The sequence below is a fragment of the Onychomys torridus genome, chromosome 20 (genome assembly GCF_903995425.1).
Source record: "Onychomys torridus chromosome 20, mOncTor1.1, whole genome shotgun sequence".
NCBI classification, from domain to species: domain Eukaryota; kingdom Metazoa; phylum Chordata; class Mammalia; order Rodentia; family Cricetidae; genus Onychomys; species Onychomys torridus.
In genome coordinates this window covers 2,415,378-2,434,828 of record NC_050462.1, presented here as the reverse complement: position 1 = coordinate 2,434,828, position 19,451 = coordinate 2,415,378, and the positions used below count along the sequence as shown (strand labels likewise).

At 49.4% G+C, this 19,451-nt stretch overlaps 1 protein-coding gene across 5 annotated transcripts in view; it reads right to left on the bottom strand.

The window, feature by feature from the left end:
- Btbd11 (BTB domain containing 11) overlaps window positions 1-19,451 on the bottom strand; it is a 269,054-nt gene that overhangs the window by 9,401 nt on the left and 240,202 nt on the right. For 4 of the 5 annotated variants that reach the window (XM_036169684.1, XM_036169682.1, XM_036169683.1 and 1 more), the window contains 7 exons: window positions 18,324-18,417; window positions 18,078-18,213; window positions 17,178-17,398; window positions 15,654-15,832; window positions 9,225-9,330; window positions 4,301-4,403; window positions 3,476-3,557 (listed from right to left, as the gene is read on the bottom strand). In XM_036169684.1, the coding sequence (XP_036025577.1) occupies window positions 3,476-3,557; window positions 4,301-4,403; window positions 9,225-9,330; window positions 15,654-15,832; window positions 17,178-17,398; window positions 18,078-18,213; window positions 18,324-18,417 (921 nt within the window). The remainder of the gene's footprint in view (window positions 1-3,475; window positions 3,558-4,300; window positions 4,404-9,224; window positions 9,331-15,653; window positions 15,833-17,177; window positions 17,399-18,077; window positions 18,214-18,323; window positions 18,418-19,451) is intronic. The other variant, XM_036169685.1, reaches the window with a different exon arrangement.

Below are 19,451 nucleotides of genomic sequence, written 5' to 3'. Positions count from 1 at the left end.
AGTGTTCCTTTGCACACGGTGCATCGCCGTTCAGTTTGTCCCAGTCTCTCCACATTCAGCTCCTTTCCACATGCCTGCCTTGCCCTGCCTGGAGCCAGGGCAACTGGATTGGCCAAATCTGCAGACTAGTCACGTCCTATATTGGGACCACACTGTGGTACAACCACCACAATAGGACTTTGGAATTTTTTTCAAGTGTGCCATGGCATACACACACCCCCCAAACACCTATACCCCCCACCCCAGGAACACAAATAAATAAAACACTAATTTTGGGAAACGTTTAACACTCTTAAAGAAACTGCCAATTAACAGATACTTCTGTGCCACCAATGGCTAGTTTTGATATACCATGGAATTACGTGGAATGTTTGTACATTTCATTAAAGCAGATTCCTAATTGAATCTGGTTTTTGTTTGCTTGTTTTGAGACAGGTCTCACTATGTCACAAACAACTTACTATGCAGCTCAGGCTGGCGTCTAGCTCATATTCCCCTGCCTCCACTTCCCTGAGTACTAGGATTACAGGAGGAGGCTGTCACCACATCTAGCATGGTATCTGTCTTTTTTTTCCCTTCGAGACAGAGTTTCTCTGTAGCTTTGGAGCTGTCCTGGAACTCACTCTGTAGCCCAGGCTGGCCTCGAACTCACAGAGATCCGCCTGGCTCTGCCTCCCGAGTGCTGGGATTACAGGTGTGCGCCACCGCCACCTGGCTGGTGTCTGTCTTTTATGCACTGTCTGCTCTCTCCCCTTGCCTCTGTCAGAACCCCTATCTTGTCTTCCGGTCCCTCAGCCTAGCCAAGCTCTCTTCTGCAACAGTGGAGGCTGGCCCTCCTTTGGGCCAGCTCAGTGCTCACACAGCTTTGTTTCAGGCAACAGCTTATCCAAGTGTCAGTCTTTAATCATCTGAGAATGCAGGTATCTCACTCATCACTGTATTCCTGTGCCTAGCATAGTGCCTGGCACACAGACAGCACACGGACACTGTATTATTATTTGCATACAAGATCTCATCTGATATCTCAGGCTTGCGTGGAATTCATGGCCTAATAAGGGCTTGTTGCACCCACTTAGAGAAAACGCTTGCACTGGTGTTGTCTGGAAGGGGGCTGGGATGGCCCACTTTAATCTCCATTAGCCCAGGGTCTCCCTCTGCCAAGGCAGTGAATCCTCTTCCTTCAGTCTTCCAAGTCCTGGGACTGCAGGCATGTGACATGCCTGCCTCAGGTGAACGTATTAGACATAGTATGTTTCTGTCTGCGTCTCCCTTTCACTACTTGGGGTTTTGTGTCTACCTGCCTACCACAGAGGTGGTGACATTGTCTAGGCCTTGGAAGATAACACTGCATTGTTCCCCTCCCCCTCCTGCCTTGGAGAGAGGGCCTTACATGTGTATGAAATACTGTCAGCCAACACTGGGCTATTGGCTTTATTAAAATCAATTGATCCCTCTAGCGTCTTTGTGATATAGGCCAAACCAATAATAATAAGAAGCACCACTGTAATGTGCACCCCCCAGCATGGGCCCTCCATTTACAAAGCACTTTTCTATCAGTTATATATATTTATTTAAGGTTGCACCATGGGCTGAAATTGCTGCATTGGCGGAGGGAGACCCTGGGCTAATGAGCTTAAATTGGGCCGTCCCAGCCCCCTTCCAGACAACACCAGTGCAAGCGTTTTCTCTAAGTGGGTGCAACAAGCCCTTATTAGGCCAAAGGGCCTGCACATGGAACTGTTTTTCTTGGCAGCTGCCAACCTATATGAGGCAGGGACTTTTGCAGCCTGAAAGAGGCCTGGCTCCAGGTGTGGCCTCAGTGGGTCAGGCTCTTGCACACATGTGATGTTAAACAGTCTTGGGGGAGGAAACACAGTACAGTATCAATTACTAAAAATCTTCTCCTAAATTTATATGCCAGAAGCATATGAAGTGCACAGGCTTCTGGGAGCCTCCTTGTGGGTCAGATTCAGCCTTCCTTGGCCTATTTCAAGCCACAAATGAGGTTCTTCTTTTATGAGCAATGGGCAGGGACACAGACAAGTCCCTAGGGCCTGATAAATCTTCCCTTCCTATTACAGGAACTTGAAGCTAATGTGGCCAGCAAACCTTCCCCATCGGAAGCAATTACAGGCCTAGGGATCCCCCTGAGGCCAGCCTTGGCCATGCAGGACTCTGACAACAAGTCCACTGGGCAAACATTGACTGAATGCTTCCTCTGAGCCAGGCTCTTATTACTGGAGCCTCCCCAGTGAGGGCCAGACTTACCAGTCATGGGGTACTTCTTGGGGTGTGTGTGTGTGTGTGTGTGTGTGTGTACATACACGCACGCATGTGCACACACATGAACACATGCTGTTTTCTACCTTCAGCTTACGATCCCACTCTAACAGGCCACAGAAGTCTTGCTGTAGGGTCAGGTGACTTCAGAGAGAAAACAATGGGACTGGGTTCAGTTTTAACCTCGGCTCTCCTAGGGGCAGCTGTGGGAATTTGGGCCACATTCTTCCAAGAACTCATGGTAGGGGAGTTGGAAGGATCACAGACACGGGGCAGCATTAGCTTTCAGGTTCGAACCCTGGGCCCAGCAGCATCAGAGGCTCTTGACGGAAGTGAGACTTCTCATGATTGAAAGCCAGGTGTAGGGTCGGGACCTAGGAACTCACACTTAATGTGTTTTCAAGTCATTCTGACCATTTCCAGGGCACCGGACACCTGTTAATGTCTAGAAGATGCTATAAGGAAGAGTGCTCCGCTCCATGATGTCAGGGGAAGGAGGGAGAGGCCTCATCATACCCAAGGCTGGCTCCTGCCCTGAGATTCTGCTTTTATGGGTCTGATGTACAGACTAGACATCCAGGGGACATTTTCAAAGCTCCCAGGCGATATCAATGTGTGATGGAGGCCGGGGGAACAGGAATTCCGTTTTGGTATGGTTTTTACTTAGACCATTTTAGAATCGAGTCCTTGAGGTGTGCCACCAGATGGGCTAGGCACAGATACTGTTGTTTCCAACATGGCCAGGATGAGCACATCATGTAAGTCCTTTTCATATGCTCTTCTCTTTGTCTGGAACGCTCTAGCCTTCTTCTCGAGCCCAAAGCCTCATTCTGAGTCCCACAGCATTGGCTTGGCCTTTGATTCTTCATTCCTAACCCTGCCCCAATGTCCTGGGTCTAAGCTGTTATAGCACATGGCTTCAAAAAGGAGCCCATGTTTGCAAACACCCCAAGTATATTGTAGCTGACGGGTGACTTGGGGATACTCCCTCTAGACTTACAAGTCTTTGGGAGAGGGTGTCCCTTACCTTTGGACTCCCTCCCCCAGCCCAAGACTGGGGCTAGCAGGCACTGGCCTCCAGTGGTTGCTGTAGGGCTGTGGGATGGAGTGGAAGGGATGGAATGAGTGAGCCGGCAGTATAGGGTGTCCCAGGTGGTAGGAACAGCTGAGGCCTAAAGGCTACCCCAGGTCTCACCTGGAAGATGGGGTACTTCACATAGCCGATCTCTATGCAGGTGCTGTCATTTGTTGGCTTGCTGGAGAGGAGGGCCTTGAACCTGGACAACACACAGAAAGATCAAGACTCACCTGCACCACTACGGCTTGCCCAAATGACTCTCCTCCTGACACATCTCTGGATCCTGCTCTGAGACATGGCTGGATTATAGCTGTTAGTGTCTATTCAAAGCTAATGAATATGCTTGGAACTCACATCCTTTCCCAGACTGGACGATCTTTAAAACCTCATCACTTTCTAGCACCAACCCGGGGTCTCCTCTGCAGATGTCTGTCGGTTCTGAGCACCTGCCCTGGCTTCTCTCTTGTCTGGTGCCCAGGGTATCATCACCCACCCTCCTTTCTGTTGTCCAAGCTTTGCTCCAGGGAGGCAGGAACTTCTGTCTTGTGAGACAGGCAGCCTCGAGGGCATTTAACCCATATTGACTGGGGGAGGGGCTCCCCATGGGTAATATCTGTCTTGGAGTTTGGACGCAAAGCCTCTGGCCAGTTGGGATCTTATCGGTGGGACTGGACTTCAGAAAGCAGGGAGAGCAGCTAGGGATGGTCAGTTGTGTGCCTGGCATTCATAAACTAGTACCAAATAAATTGGGCATGACGGTGCATGCCTGTAATCCCAATACTAGGGATGTGGAGACAGGATATCAGAAATTCAAGTTCAACCCCACTACACAGTGAATTCCAGGACATCCTGAATTACATGAGATTTTGTCTCCAAGAAGAAGAGCAGCAATAGGAACAATCACAGACGTATTCCAGCCACAGCAATGCCGAGGGTACGTACCTGGGAGAGGCTGTGAACAGCAGCACTTTGTGAGCATAGAAGGGTCTTCCCTCTACCAGAAAGGTCACGTCAGACATCTCTTTATTGTTAAGAAAATGAGGATCTAGAACAGAAAGGGGGGCAGTGTGTTAGTGAAGGAGGGTGATATTGGGTCCTTCTGGCGAACACACAGGCACCCACGGAGGATGAATGCATTGCTGCCGCCCAGCTCAGCACAGGAGACACTCAAAGCTGACCTGTGGTAGAAGCAGCCCGTGGGCTGGTGAAGCGGCTCAGTGTGGGTAACAGCACTTGCTGAGCACGAGGAATGACCTGAGGTCTGATCCCCCAAATCCTTCAAAGTAGACATGGTAGCACTAGCGTGTGGAATGGTAGTGCTCCTCCAGGGAGATGGGTGAGGGAGACTGGGAATCCTTGGAAGCCAGCTGGACTGGTGCACCCAGCGGCAAACAGAAGACCCTGTCTCAGACAAGGGAGACCTGACAGTGGCAACTGTGCTGTGACCTCTCGTACACCCACACTCTCACACTCACAAAAATTAGGAGAAGGAGGAGGAGGAGCAGGAGCAGGAGGAGAAGCCACTGTCCTCCACAGCAGACACACCTCCAGGCAGAGCTTAGAGACCTCAGCCTATGAAAGGGCTGTCTGCGAAGGGAACCCACCCACCCTCCTGCCCTTTTCTTAGGCTCAGTGTCTCCGCCTAGTGGAAGTGGTGTAGAAGGGCAGCCGTCCCCTGCCGCTGGACTCCAGGTTCTCTCCCAGAATCAGTGACAACGGAGCCAGACCCCTATCTCATCTCTTATAACAAAGACAATGTAGCTAACACTCACTGAGTCTAACAGGACATGGCAGTCCTTGTGCAGGGTCTCACTCCTCCCACTGTGCAGGAAGGAGACTGAGACAGAAACACATCACAGGGGCCGTGCAAGCCAGGATTTGAACCAAGGCGTTCCAATTCTATGGCTTGACCCGCCAAGTACAAGGTTCCTAGCTATTACTTTTAACTTAGTCATGTAGACCCCAGGTCCTTATGGGTGGCCCTTGGAGTCAACCCAGCACTTCAGCCTTGCTAGGAACACCCTCAACTCCTTGACTTCTGTCCTGGTCAGTCCCCACACAGCAAAAACAAGGTGGCTCTAACTGCCAGGGTCTCGTGGTAGGCCACCTGTACGTCAGCTGACTAGAACTGTGGCACGCTGGGCCGGCTGTTCACAGTGCTTGCTGGGGGAGCAGCACTCATGTGAGTTTGAGAAGTGGTTCTCCTGGCCTCATGCTCTGTGCTGGGTGCTCCTCATCCCTATGAGAGGTGCTCCAAACCAGGACCAAAGGCAGAGGAGCTTTCTTCCCTGTGGTCATCCCCAAACTCCTGACCGTCTCTCCCTCATTCCCCTCCATTGTGTTACCACCCTTGGTCAGGTTACATCACCTTTCTAGACCCTTCTGGAGCTTCTGTTGGTCTCTTTGCCTTCACTTACCACAGGAGCCATCCTTCCTGAAGTCAGATCCCATCCTGGTGGGAGTGGGGAGGCACTGTAGGATTCGTTTGTATTTCATACCACAGGGTACTTGCACTTCATAGCGCAGGAAGGAATCTGCACACACACTATGACCGGCTTGGCAGAGCAACTATTTAGCCCAGGTGGCTCTAAGAAGGGCCTGAGCCCAGACGCCCATAGGATGAGGACCAGTCGGAGAGACTGTTGGGGTCTGGGCTCAGAACTGTGACTGTCCAAATGACAGAAGGCAAGACTGAGCTCTGGAATGGTTGACTCTTGGTTTCCACCCTCCCCATACAGCTTGGGGGCTGGAGGGGAGAGATAAGGTTTGTGTTAGGGTGTTAGTCCACTGCCGCCTCAGATCCTGGGCCCTCTTAGTGATTTGGTTCCTGTCCCTGATTACTGATTTTTGTAGTGACAGGCAGTGTGGGTTCTGATTACAACCCCCTTCCCCCTTCTACAAACCTTCCAATAGCTCCCAAGTGCTCCCAGAGAGGCCACACTTGTTTTCTTTCCTTTCCTTTCCTTTTTTTTTTTTTTTTTGTTTGTTTTTTCGAGACAGGGTTTCCTCTGTGTAGCTTTGCGCCTTTCCTGGAACTCGCTTGGTAGACCAGGCTGGCCTCGAACTCACAGAGATCCACCTGCTTCTGCCTCCCGAGTGCTGGGATTAAAAGCGTGTGCCACCACCGCCCGGATCTTTTCTTTCTTTCTTTTTTTAAAGATGTATTTTTATTCCTTTTAGTGACATGTACATGTGTAGGTGTGTGCATGTGAGAGCAGGTGCCTGTGGATTCTAACTTCCCTGGTCTGGAGTTCCAGGCAGTTGTGAGCTGCCTAATACAGATGCTGGGAACAGAACTCAAGTCCTCAGGAAGGGCAGAAGCCATACACACTCTTAACTGCTGAGCAATTTCTCTAACCTGAGGCCATACTTCTTGACAAGACCACTATGACTGAGTTCCTTCTCCATCTCTGTCTAGTCAAGACCTCTGCCTTCTTAAAAAAAAAAAAACTCGTGGGCTGGAAAGATGGATAAGAGGTTAAGCGCACTGACTGCTTTTCCAGAGGTCCTGAGTTCAATTCCCAGCAACCACATGGTGGCTCACAACCATCTGTAATGAGATCTGGTGCCCTCTTCTGGTCAAACATGCTATATACACAATAAATAAATAAATGGTTACAAAATGCTCTTTTATGCATGTGTGTCTGAGTGTGCACTGTGTGTGTGCAGGAACCCATGGAGGTCAGAAGAGGCATCAGGCACTCTGGAACTGGAATTACAGACAGCCGAGAGTCACCATGTGGGTGGTGGGAACAGGACCTGAGTCCTCTGCAAGAGTACTTACCCATGAGCCACTTCTCCATTCCCTCCCAGCCCTGCCTTCTCATGGTGCTAACCTTGGAATTCTGACCCGTGTCCTGAAGACAAAGAACCTTTCACTGCTAGTGAGAAACACCGCACCAAATTTAATAATTCTCTTCCCTCTCTGGCTATGGGAAGCAGAGCTTATGCTGTGTCCTTGACCCAGCCCTCAAAAATGTTCATGCTAACAAGGTGCCTCACAAGGTGTTATACACTGCTGTCATGTTCTGGGAAGGTGACCCTTCACTGGTACCACCTTTTCATTGGTTAGCCTTTCCAATCTGTCACTTTGATGATTAATGTTTTCTGCAGGGCAGAAACACTTGTGGCTTAGGTACAACTCAGATCTGTCACGTGCGTGGTCATAAAGGTAACATATAACCTTTGACTCTGTTGCCAACTTTTCCATTTTAACAGAAAGCTATATCATACTCAAATGCACAAGTTTCTATAACGGTAATGACTATACTTCGAATAAGCTTCATGCACTCAATCTTTAACTGATAAAAGCAAAGGGATGGTTTTGATATAGGATAGAATTTTCAGATGCTTCTATTTCTCCATCTTCATATTTAGAGAAAAAGGATACAGGGAGTAGAGATGGTCCCAACCCTTATAGGAAAAGGAATCCTTCATTGTTAATTTTTTTATTTCTCTCCGGGCAACAGGGGATGGGCTTTTGCAACGGCAGGCTCAGGTTTCCAACCTCAAGACAGCCAGGCATTTCTCTGTCTTTTCAATTCTGCTCTGCTGTAGTAGCCCTGGATCTTCTGGATGAAGCCCATGCCTACCTGGGGAATCTCAGGAGTTGGCCCCACACAGTGAGGAATTCTGGCATTGGCAGGGCTTGTCTTCAAGTCCCAGTTCCACTCTGTCTCCAGACGGCAATCTAAGTGTGGTCTAGGCCATGCCTACCTCCTGGGATATCTGAGCACCACTGAGAGGTGAAAGTCAAGTATATGGCTGGAGTCAGGTGCAAGTACCCAAGGGAGTATATAAAGTGATCGGCTATCCTCATTGAATTTCAGAGTACCCACCTCCACTGCTCAGGTATGCCTTGCTTTTTCAATTAAAAAAGATTTATTTTATTTTTAATTATGTGTGTGTGTGTGTGTGTGTGTGTATGTGTGTGTGTGTCTGTGTCTGTGTGTGGGTGCCCACAGAGGCCAGAGGGCTTGAATCTCCCTGGATCTGCAGTTATAGGTGGTTATAGGTACTTGACATGCATGGGTGCTAGGAATGAACTCGGGTCCTCTGGAAGAACAGTATTCATTCTTGACCTCTGAGGCATCTCTCTAGCCCTAACCTGCCTTTGTTTGTATGGTCATGTGTGGTTGTTCCTTTCTTATCTCCTAAAGCAGGACGTCCATCCTCTGCAGTAGAGATGGGGACTGCACAGACCGGGGAGTTGCTGCCTTAGTCCCATTTCTTTGATAAAGCACCATGACAAAGACAACTTTTGGGGAGAAAGGGTTTAGTTTAGTTTATAGCTCCTGTCCACACTGCAGACAGTCAACACAGCAGGAAGCAGCTGGTCACACCCACAGCCAGGAGCAGAGAGAATGAATCCCCATGAATGTTCTCCTCTCACTTGTTCCTTTTCATACAAATCCAGGTAATGGTGCCCACCCACATTAATAATCCAACAAAGACAATCTCCACAGACCAACCTAATCTAGACACTTTCTCATTGAGATTCGCTTCCTAGATGATTTGTAATTTGACTGCAACAAGTTGGCTATCAAAGCCATCACAGCTGACTTGGACAGTGGGCTGTCTATCAAAATCTCCTGGATCAGGAGCCTCAGCAGTCCCAGTGTCAGCGAATGAGGGAAAAGGTCCCACAGGTGAGGCCCTGCAGTCTCCTCATCCACGTCCTCTGTTGCATTTTCCAAAGACATTTACCGCTTAATAAGGGAGCTCTCATCTCTTGGGCCTGGCTCCTCCACTGTCTGCCTTGTGTTTGACCTCCAAAGTTCTCACCCTGCAGTTGTTGCATGGGTTTGCTTCCCTCCCACCCCTACGCTCAGCGGCTATAGTCTGAAATACCCGGGCCACCACTCACCCAGGCGTGACGTCTGCTTCCTCTTGATCTCCGTGAGCTTGGGAATGGGGTAGGGACCATAACAGTGTGTGAAGATGACACACAGCTGCTGGCTGATCACTTCATTCTGTGAAGGAAGAAGAGCTGGGTTATGGGAATGCTAGGGTGGTGCAAGCCAGGCTGTCCCTACAGACACCTGTCCCTCTAGGCAAGAGGAGCCCATGCACTTACTGTATGCCCCCCTGGACAAGGGACATTCAGTTTGCATTAACCATGCCTGGCTCTATGAGTCCACTGCTGAGTGCTTAGGAAATTTAAAAAGAAACATTTTCCCATCTCACCCTGATCATTTCCTAGCCAAGGGAAAGCAGGCTTTTGTAGCTCATGACGAGAAACCTTTCGCCTCCAATCCACCTTTATCCGTATTCTCAAATTCTGGAAGCAGCCAGTGGCCCTGAGCAAGCAGCAGAAAGCCCTTTTGGTCCCATGACTGCACCCCTCAAGGACAGGATGAAAGCTTCTAATTCAGCTCTGTAATAAGTGGATTCTAGGGCTCAGGCATTTTGGATCTGGGAGTCATCAGTTCAATCACTCTTCAATAAAAATAAAAACAAGGACGGCGGAAGGCAGTTAGTTCTGTGCCTCTGAACTCCAGCTGCCCGTGGCTCAGGAGGACGGAGACTGGGCCGAGTGACTTTCCAGCCTAGTGTTTTGGTTCTTTTCCATGCCAGGCCTTCCCGTTCACTGCTCTCCACAAGCAGGTGTGCAGGCTGGGGGTGGGATGTGACTCACAGCATTCTGCTGCTTTATGTTGGGCTGAACTAGGGGCCAGGCAGGTATTTACAACTGCCGTGGCTTGACTCAGTCAGTGTTCATGTGTTAGGGGTGTGGTCCCTTGTTCATGGTGCTATGGGGGAGATGCCTAGACCTTCTTGAGACCCTGCAGGAAATCTGAGGTCCTTGAGCGAGTCTCCTAAAGGGGATTATGGGATACTGGTCTACTCAGCCCTCTCTCTCTTTGCCTCCCAGCTGCTCCCATCGCATGCTTCTGCCCTGGTGCATTGTCTCACCTCTACCCCAGAAGCCATGGACCAGCTGACCACAGACCTCCAAACTGTGAGCAGAATGAACCTTCCCTCTTTTAAGCTGATGTCTCAGGTGTTCTGTTTTAGCAACACCAGGCTGACTAACACAACAAAGAATCCAAAAAGGAAGGTTAAAACCCACTTTGTACTATTTCTCTAAAGATAAAAAACTGAAGAGTCTTCGAAGAACAGAGTGAGATCACTATTTTTTTCTTTCTATTTCCCACACGTGAGTGTTGCTGGTTTTTTTTTTTTTTTTTTTTTTTAATGACGGGCTTGGGACCACAACGATGCCAATGATTCAAGATATTCTCACATTTAATCCCCAGGGCAGGACATAGCTCCTCCACGTGTGTAAAGAAAATCCCAGCCCTTCTATCAAGGTGGCTAGATCTCAGAAGGCAGTGTCAGCTGGGACGTGGTGATGACAGGGTCATTAGTGGGGAAGGAAGAAGGGATGGCAGCTACTCTCAAGGGTGGCACGGATGATACGTTAAGAGCAAACACTTTGCTACCTCACCCTGCATCCATGGGCGAGTGAGCAAAGTGTTTCCTTCCATGAGCAGCACTAGAATCCCCTGGGAGCTGGTGAGGAATGTAAATCCTACCCTTTTCTTTCTGCCATTCTTTTGTGTTTCAGACGGGGCCTAGATATGCAGCTCAGGCTAGTCTTGAACTCAGGATCTCCCTGCCTCACTTCCCAGGTACTGGCATAAGAGGCAAATGCTTTCAGACTGGATCCCACACTTTTAAAAAACAGCATTTCCTTTCTAGAGCTGGGCAGATCCTGGCAGCAGGGTGTGCGTGACTGGGGGGGGGGGGCATCACTGGGTAGGTGACAGTCAAGGTTCCTTTCAAGGCAGCCTCCACTGGCCATGACTTTGGCAGATGTGGGGTGACCTTCCCATTGGCAGGAGGCTCTATGGTTGCATACCAATGTCTGTTTTTGTCATTCAAGAAGATAAAACGAAAGTTCACAGCGAAAGGCACCGCAGGCAAACCCAAGGGGAAGCTGAGGGAGGGGCAGGGTGACTTTACAGTGAGATGTGAGGTCTGCAGCAGCCAGGCTGCCTGGATTGGGATCCTGGCTCTTCCGGATCCTCTAAATGGGTCTCAGGGCTATCATTTCAAATGGAAATGGTGATAACACAGTCCCTCTCGCAGGGGCTCCTTGTGAGGTGTAGATGAGTATGGAGTGGCTAGAACGCCCCAGGCACACAAAAGTGCTCTGGAATGGGTGATTCTTATCATTAAGGCACGTCCTGGCTTCAGTGCCCAAAGCAAGTCACTTCCCCAGCACAGGGTGTGCCGCACATGGGAGAGTCTGGGAGAACTGTGGGCTGCACGAGGACACAGAGAAAAAAGAAAATGGGGAAAGACAGGCCTAACTAGGCTTTGATGAATGCATGTGGCAGAAGGGGAGATCGCTACGCATACACTTGTCCTGCTCCGGTGTTTCTCTGAAGTTGATAAATTAAGCAGTTTTAGCAAATGGTGTTTACACTGAGTCCCGTTTTCAAGGTTTTCCATGGAGATGGTTTGAGAGTTCTGCTGTGAGGATCTAGGAATGTCTCTGGTGACTTCCGCCGATGCTTTCAAGATTTGGTCCAAAATTCACTTAGTGGCTGTTTTTCACTGGCAGGGATTTGATAGGTGGATGCTTAGACTGAGGCACTGCTCAGAGGCTTCCCGGTCCAGCACATTTGCTGATTTCCCTGCTTTGATTGAGATTTATTTATTTATTTATGTATTTATGTATTTATTTATTTAACTTTTGGTGGTACTGCTAGTTATTGTCCAGTGAGGGTCTTGGGACACACACCTGCTTCTTTGGGGTTTCTGAGATGCCTGATGCTGGTACAGAGCAGCCAGAATGATTTTTTTAAATCATTGTAAAAGAGAGATTTATTTCCAAAGAGGCCTCCTATAAGTCTTATGACAAAGGATAGCAAACTTTTTTTTTTTAATTTAAACAATCATATTCTTCCTTCTGTTGATGGAGAGATGGAAGAGGCTGCATTTTCCTATTCCCCATAATAAGCTGCCCGGTTTAATATACTGTATCCCCTCTGTAATACATGTTACAATCTGATGATGCTGAGGACAGTCAATAAATGCTAGAACTAAGATAACAGGAAGAAGGACAAGCTATGGAGGGGGAGAAAAATGTCTGCAAACCATATGGCTAATAGGACTAGTACTTAGCATTTATAAGGAACTCTCAGAATTCGACATTTCAAACAGAGTAAACTATTCAACTAGAATGCAAAAAAGTGATGCAAAGAGAAATTTTAGTGAGGAGAGTATACGGATGGTGGACCAGTGCATGCCTGGGGGCAGTGGACCAGTGCATGCCTGGGGGCAGTGGACCAGTGCATGCCTGGGGGCAGTGGACCAGTGCATGCTTGGGGAATGCTTGACGGCACTCTGCAGCTGTGTTAAGTTTTCCTGCAGGTCAGCCTATGTGATGTCATACCACACAGGTAAGAGTTTCCATGGAACTTCCTATGAAAGCAAATCAACCCTCTCTTCTCCCTTCCTTCTTGGGCCTGCCCCTTCCAGAAATGGAGCTGCCTGCTTTGTCTGTGGGTCACCTCTTCTGGATGTGCAGCACAGCTGCCAGGGAGCAGGTTTTGGTCCACATCTGGCAAAGTCCTTTCCTTCTTCCTGCCACCCAAATGTTCCTGCTAGGGCTGTTGGTGACTTTCATTTCCTTGCACCCAATGACTCCTCCTGCCTGCTGGGGTGCTTGTGGAAGGCTCCTCTCCCCTAAGCTGTGCTAGTTAAACGAGCCACCAGATGAGATGAAACGTGGTGCTAGCAATCAGGAGAGGGATGGCTTTTTGGGTGGCCTGGGAGACCGGGGAGCTTGGGGTGCTAAGTGTGTTGTGTTTTGTGGCCTGGTGATGACTGATTTCATCTGATAGAAATCCAATGGAGTCTGCAGTTACAATGTGGGGAATTTTCTACATATATGTCATACTTCAAAGTGATGTTTACCCAAACAAACAGACACAAAGCAAAAGGCAAAATTTCTCTGTAGCATGGATAAAGTTAAACCAGGCAGATCAGAAAACACTTGACTCAGACACTGGTAATGCACTCAATAGTGCCTTTCACTGAGGTGGTTCTGGGTAATTTCAGGGGAAAGCCTTTTATCCATTTATTTTAAGTTGGAAGGGGGAAGGACTTTGCTTTTATAATGTTCCCTGAAGGTTCCACTCTTTTTGAACTCACTCAGGCCCACTATACTAAGGCTTGCTCAGTAGCACGGACACAACACACAGCCAGCAGGGGCCACAGAGGCTGGCTTGAGGATGGCACTGACCAGGACAGTTGCTGAGCGGAGCTCTGGCCCCAGGGCTCTGAGATGCTCTGAAAGCAGGTGGACCGCGTGGCTGGTGGGTTGACTCTGCCATCAGAGAAGGCAGTTCTGCATGTCCCTTGCTCTCACAGTGAGCAGCCCGTCAGCCTAGCCCAGGACAAGTACCCACATACTGTGGTTCATAGGCCAGTTTCTCCTGAGACTTTGCAGGCTCCATGTGGCTCCTGGAATGCCACAAAGCCTGCCCTGGGACAGAGTGAGCACTCCAGCACAGTCACTTAGCTGCTTAGCAGTTGGGTGAGCCTGGGCCACTTAGTTCCCATCTCCTCGCTTCAATTTCCCCTTGTTTGTTGAATGGAGATGAATTTAGGATTCCTCTAGAAGTGCTTGTAAGACTATAAGATTTAAGCCCTAAATATGCTTAATTTAGTGACTGGCTTGTAACTAAATTAAAAATATATTTTAAGTTAAAAAACATATATCATTTTAAGCTTTGAAAAAAACTTCATTTATGTCTTGAGACATAATGAAGTTCATTACGAAAGGGTTCCACAGACAAATGGGTCTGGGAAACACCTTAATTCCCTTTGTGAATTTCAGGGCACCAAAGAAAGAAGTGTTCATAAGGCGAATGTCACCCTGAGGAGAGGAGACAGTACTGTGACCCAGGTATTCACAAATGGCTGTGCCTGTGGCTGTCCTGAGCTGGTGTTTGCACAAGAGCCTTGGGGAAGCACAGAAGGCCCTGAGCCTTCTGTGAGCCTTTTCAAAGCCATTAAGAAAGCTTCTATGTTGTGTCAGGGAAGAGTGGAAGGGCACTGGGCATTTCTCTGCTTTTCACTCCCAGCCACCTAGAGGCCTGTGTGATTATCAACTCATTTACAGACAGGGGAATTGAGGCAGAGGGGGGTTTAAGAAGCTTAACTGGGTCCTAAGGCTAGTAAGTGGGAGAGCCAGGATTTGAACCCTTGTAATTTGGCTCCAGAGTACATATGCTCAAGCACTGTATAATATGAGCCAAGGCACTTGGGTGATTTGGTGGCTTAGGGTATGAACTCTCTAGAAAATTTCAGGGAGATTGGTCCTCCCTGGTCCCTCTCATGGTCACAGTGCTGGGGTGTTTTCTAACAGTGTTCCCTGGCCATTGGCTGTTGACAATAGGTGTCAGGGAGCAAGTTCATCAAAGCCAGTACTTCCCATCAACACACAGAGGGGGCTACACACCCCTGGCAGGAGTGTCTTTATGATATTCCCAAATGGATGACTCTACAAAGATTTCATGGAATGATTCTCATAATACCTCAAGAGCAAGACTAATGTTTAGAAAGAGACGCAGAGACATGGCATTCCTTTGCTGGGAATGGAGACCTTGGTAGAGGTGAATCCCAAGGAATCAGAATGAAGTTCCTCCGACTGGCCCTCCCATCAGAGGTGTCTAACATTTTGATCCTGTGAAATGATATCATCTACACATATGTTGGGCTTCATTCATAGTTATCCTGGGATGTATGTGGCCTTTGGGCTGCATGTTGGACATGCTGTCAGTCTACATGAAAAGACTTAGTTTTCCAGAAATTGTAGCAGAATGTTGTCCAGGGATGGCACCATTCCCCCTCCTACTTGATTCTCACCGTCCCTTTGGGCCTGGTTAGCACCAGCACCATGGGGATACCCTCCCTTACCCCCTTTTGAATCTTACATTTTTTTAGCCTGGTCCAGGGAAACTAGCTTTATATGCTTTTAGAGCACATGTGTTAGTATCATCCTCTGGCTTGAGAGCAAGTTCCATGGGTCAAAGATCCCTAACCTGCTCTTGTGCATAAGTGCCTTGGGATACAGGAAATGCTCAGCCAAAAAGCTGGCCCACAAGTGATTGTACAAGCGGCTGTAGCCAGCTGAGATACACTCACCGCCTGTAATGGCGATGTAGGGATGTTTAAGGACCATTAGCTCCCAGCAAGGAACCATCCAGATCTATGAGTCTCCACCCTCACTCTCCCTGCAACCACAAAGCCCTCACCCCCACCGACCCCCTTGTACCTTGCTTGCTTTTAAGATTTCAAACATCAGGGGCAGGCCTTGGGTGACGAGCTCCTCTGTGTACTCTTCTTCCTGGATGGTCTTGAACTCCTTGAGCAAACACTGGACGAGAGGTCTGCGGTGCTGCTGGAAGGCGATCCGCAGTGACTCCAGCCACGTGTGCAGAGTCCACGGGACGCCTGCATGGGGGAAAGGCATCGGGCCAGGTGGGAGGGGAGGGCAGTGAGGGGAGGGCAGACAACAATCAAGGAACAGGAATGTTTTTATCTGGAAGTTGGCCTTTATCTAGGACGTTACCAAGCTATGAATCCAAGGGACCAGCCTTCAGAGAGCAGAGGCAAGACTTGCGGGAGAGGAAATTCTGCTGCTTGTACATGCTCCTCAGACTGTTGAAGGGTGCATGTTACAGTACCAGTCACTGTGGAGAGTCTTTTAATTACTAATTCTTATGCACCTACGCCTCTGAGTCCACTGTCTTCCTTCTGCTCAGTGGGGAGGGAAAACTCCGGGGCAGAGGGAGTTTCAGAATTGGACGACGTAACTATGCTCAGATGAGGGCATAGAATGGCGAGAATTGACCATCTCCTGTCACATCTGAATCAATGGGAAGGGGACCATTGCTGGTCCCCTGTGTGAGACATTGCCACCTGCAGCACCTCATCATGTTTCTTTCCTTTAACAAGGTCTCCTAGCAGATGACTGCTGTAACATGCAGTGAGGGGTGAGGAGGGAGAATATGCCTTGCCTGCTTCATAATGAACAGGTAGGTTGTTCTGAGCCTCCAAACTTAACCACGCAAAACAGACCCTCAGGGCAACAGCATACATTTCCTATGTACTAAACGGTCCACCTGCCAGAACAGTGATCCAGTGGCTTTGATTTGTTTTTCAGCCTGCCATGATAGGGACTCATTTCCATGTCTCACTGTTCCTTGCCAGGCAATCTAGTGGCTAGCCTTGCCACTAGATTGATACTAGGCTAGCCTGGATCGCCAGACACACCAATGAGACAGCTCTGGGCTAGCTCACTGCAGAAAGAGCTGCTGCTCTCCTGAACAGCTCCTGTTGGCTCAGAGGAAAAGTCCTGGTGAGGAGGCATTTGTCTGTGTCAGTGGAGTTGGGCGTTCTATACAGTAAGTCCTCAAGCCCTGGGAACCACCTGGAGTGACTGTTAAATATACAGATTCCAGCCTTTATCCATCCAGACCCTCGAAAGCAGAGCCTCTGGGTGCAGGGCCTGGCAATCTGTATTCAGACCAACTCCCCAGGTGATTTACATATCTGGTGAATTCAAGGTCCAGGGTTTGGGAACCAGGACAAGGTGATCCAGGGTGGGGCCTCAGGGCAGGCAGGGTGCTGCTGTCTGTGGGAACAGTGTGGGTGTCTTGGCCTGGAAATGTTCTCACAAGTGAAGGAAAAGCTCCCTGGGACCCCTTGATGTGTGTGTGTGTGTGTGTGTGTGTGTGTGTGTGTGTGTGTGTGTGTGTACATGCTGTGTCTAGTGGTGAATAGTGCCCAGACTGACCTATACTCCTGATATCAATTGTGACATCCACGTAGCCATGCTCAGCGCTGTGATACATGGCCTCCCTCAGGGCCCTCAGTTTGGCCTTGCTGTTGCGGCTGGCACACAAGGGGGGCGGGGCTGTTTCTGCCAGGTCTGTCCCCTCAGCCAGAATCTCCTCCAGGGACAGGATATCGCTCTTCTCCTTCTCTGGCTGAGCGAGCAGTTTGCGGAACACATTCCTGTCAATCATAAACCCAGAGAGGAAGACACTCAGAGATGGAGGTGGCTGTGCTGGGACAGGGGCACAGTGGGGATTAGGAAGCTGCTCACTCAGGACCAGGGATGAGAGGACAATTTCCAGATGGTGGCTTCACGGATGATAGGCTTTGGGGATGAAGGAGATGGTGGGGTATGACTGGCCATGTTTCCCGGAGGACATCTTGAGGCTGAGTAATACCCAGAAAGTTCTGGAACTCTGCCTTTTAGAGAATTAGTCTGGTGAATTTGCTCTCTTTGGGCAATGTGCAGTAAAATCTGATAGGGCTTCTGGAAGAAACCTAGAGAAGACAGGGGCCAACATGAAGAACTCTGTCATGTGAATTCTTCTCAGATCATGGCAGCTGATGCGATGTACTCTGACCCATACTGGCCAAGAAAGTCACATAGCTCTGTGGTTACAGCTGGCTGAGCGTGAATAGAACATGGCAGTCTGTACGCACGTACAGTGCAGGACATTGACTCGTAGCAGAAAGCTGTGAGTGAGGGTGCTCTGGTCAGGCCTGAGCCTGGGCTACCCCAACTTCCACTAACCCCTGAGCCCCACATCCAAAGAGAGAATGGGTCTGGGGGAGGCCTGGGAATCTGCATTTTTAACAAGCATCACTTGGGACCTGGTGGCCTTGGCCCATCCTAGCCTACCTGTGTCCATGGGCTGCGGCCTGGCTGAAAGAGTTCATGTCACCCTGGGGGGTTGTAGAAATTCCATTCCTGTACATGGTTCCTATCAGGGGATCCGCACCACGCTCCAACAGCAAACTAACCAGCTCAAAATTCCCTGCAAGCCCAGAGAAGGGGGTTTCGTAAAAGAAGAAAACAAAAGCCAGTCACAGGTACATCAAAGGCCACATCGGAGACACCGGGGCTGGGTTCGAACCAGTGACTTACCAACAGCTGCGGCGAGCTGGAGGGGAGTTTCTGAGTAGTTTTCCTCACAGTGCTCCACTGAGCCTTCCACCTTGGCTCCAGCGTCCAGGAGGAGCTGCAGGGGAAGAGTGGCCACTGAGACACGGAAGGGTGTGATTTGTGGGGAGGTGTCAGTGTACCATTGACATCGGTCAGGCACTAGTGTCCCCCTCCCCCAGGTTGGTGACCTTGTGCACTGGACTGGAGGCAACTTTACCTAAGAAAAGAAGCCTCTCTCATCTTTTAGAACCCCAGACTACCCAGAGCATGGTCCATGCACAAGGACATGTTATTCAGTTTGCTAGAAGGGCTGCCTCTCTGGCCCCGGCCTGGACAGACTGAACTAGTCTGTATTTTAACAAGCTCCCCAGGGCATCTTTAGGTATATTAAGGTTTCTGGAAGCACTGAGATAGAAGCATCCAAATGCTGGAAGTCTCTATGGTTGGTCTGTGTCGTAAGCCTCAGAGGGCAACTGAAGTGGTCCCTTTCAGCAACAGGTGCTCAAGAGTTATGACCAACCCTGGGAACATGCTCTGCCAGCCAGGCTGAGAATCCCTCCCAGACACCCCTGGATGGCTCTGAGGACAGGGGAGGTGTTTAGTTCTCTGGCCAGTGAGATCTGGTAATGTAGCAAAAGCTGCAGAAAATTTGCTTCTCCTGCCTTCATTCTGTGCCTTTGCTGAGATTTGCGAGCTTTTTAGAGGAGGCTGAGGCGCTGACTGTGCCCGATCACCACTCTCGGTGAAGGTGCTGACTGCATGCAGCATGTAACACGGGGGAGAAGCCGCCATCTTTACTACCTGCCTCTTGCTACCTGAGAGCACATCCCGTGACTGCACCTGCTGCCAGGATGCAGCCTGACTACCAGGAGGTTCTGTCTGGCTTTCAGCTGTCCCCTTTCCTGAATGATTGGCTGAGGATCCCATTGTCCATTAAGGGATTCTGTCTCTGTTCTCCAGATGCTATCAACCCCCTTCTTTCTTAGATTCCCCTCTGCCAAAAAGGGGCTGAGTTTGATATTCTATAAGCAGAAGCCAACGCTAAGGGTACTACATCATACTCAGCCTCTGAAACGCCACTATGGGTCTGTCATGAGGATTGCCATAGCC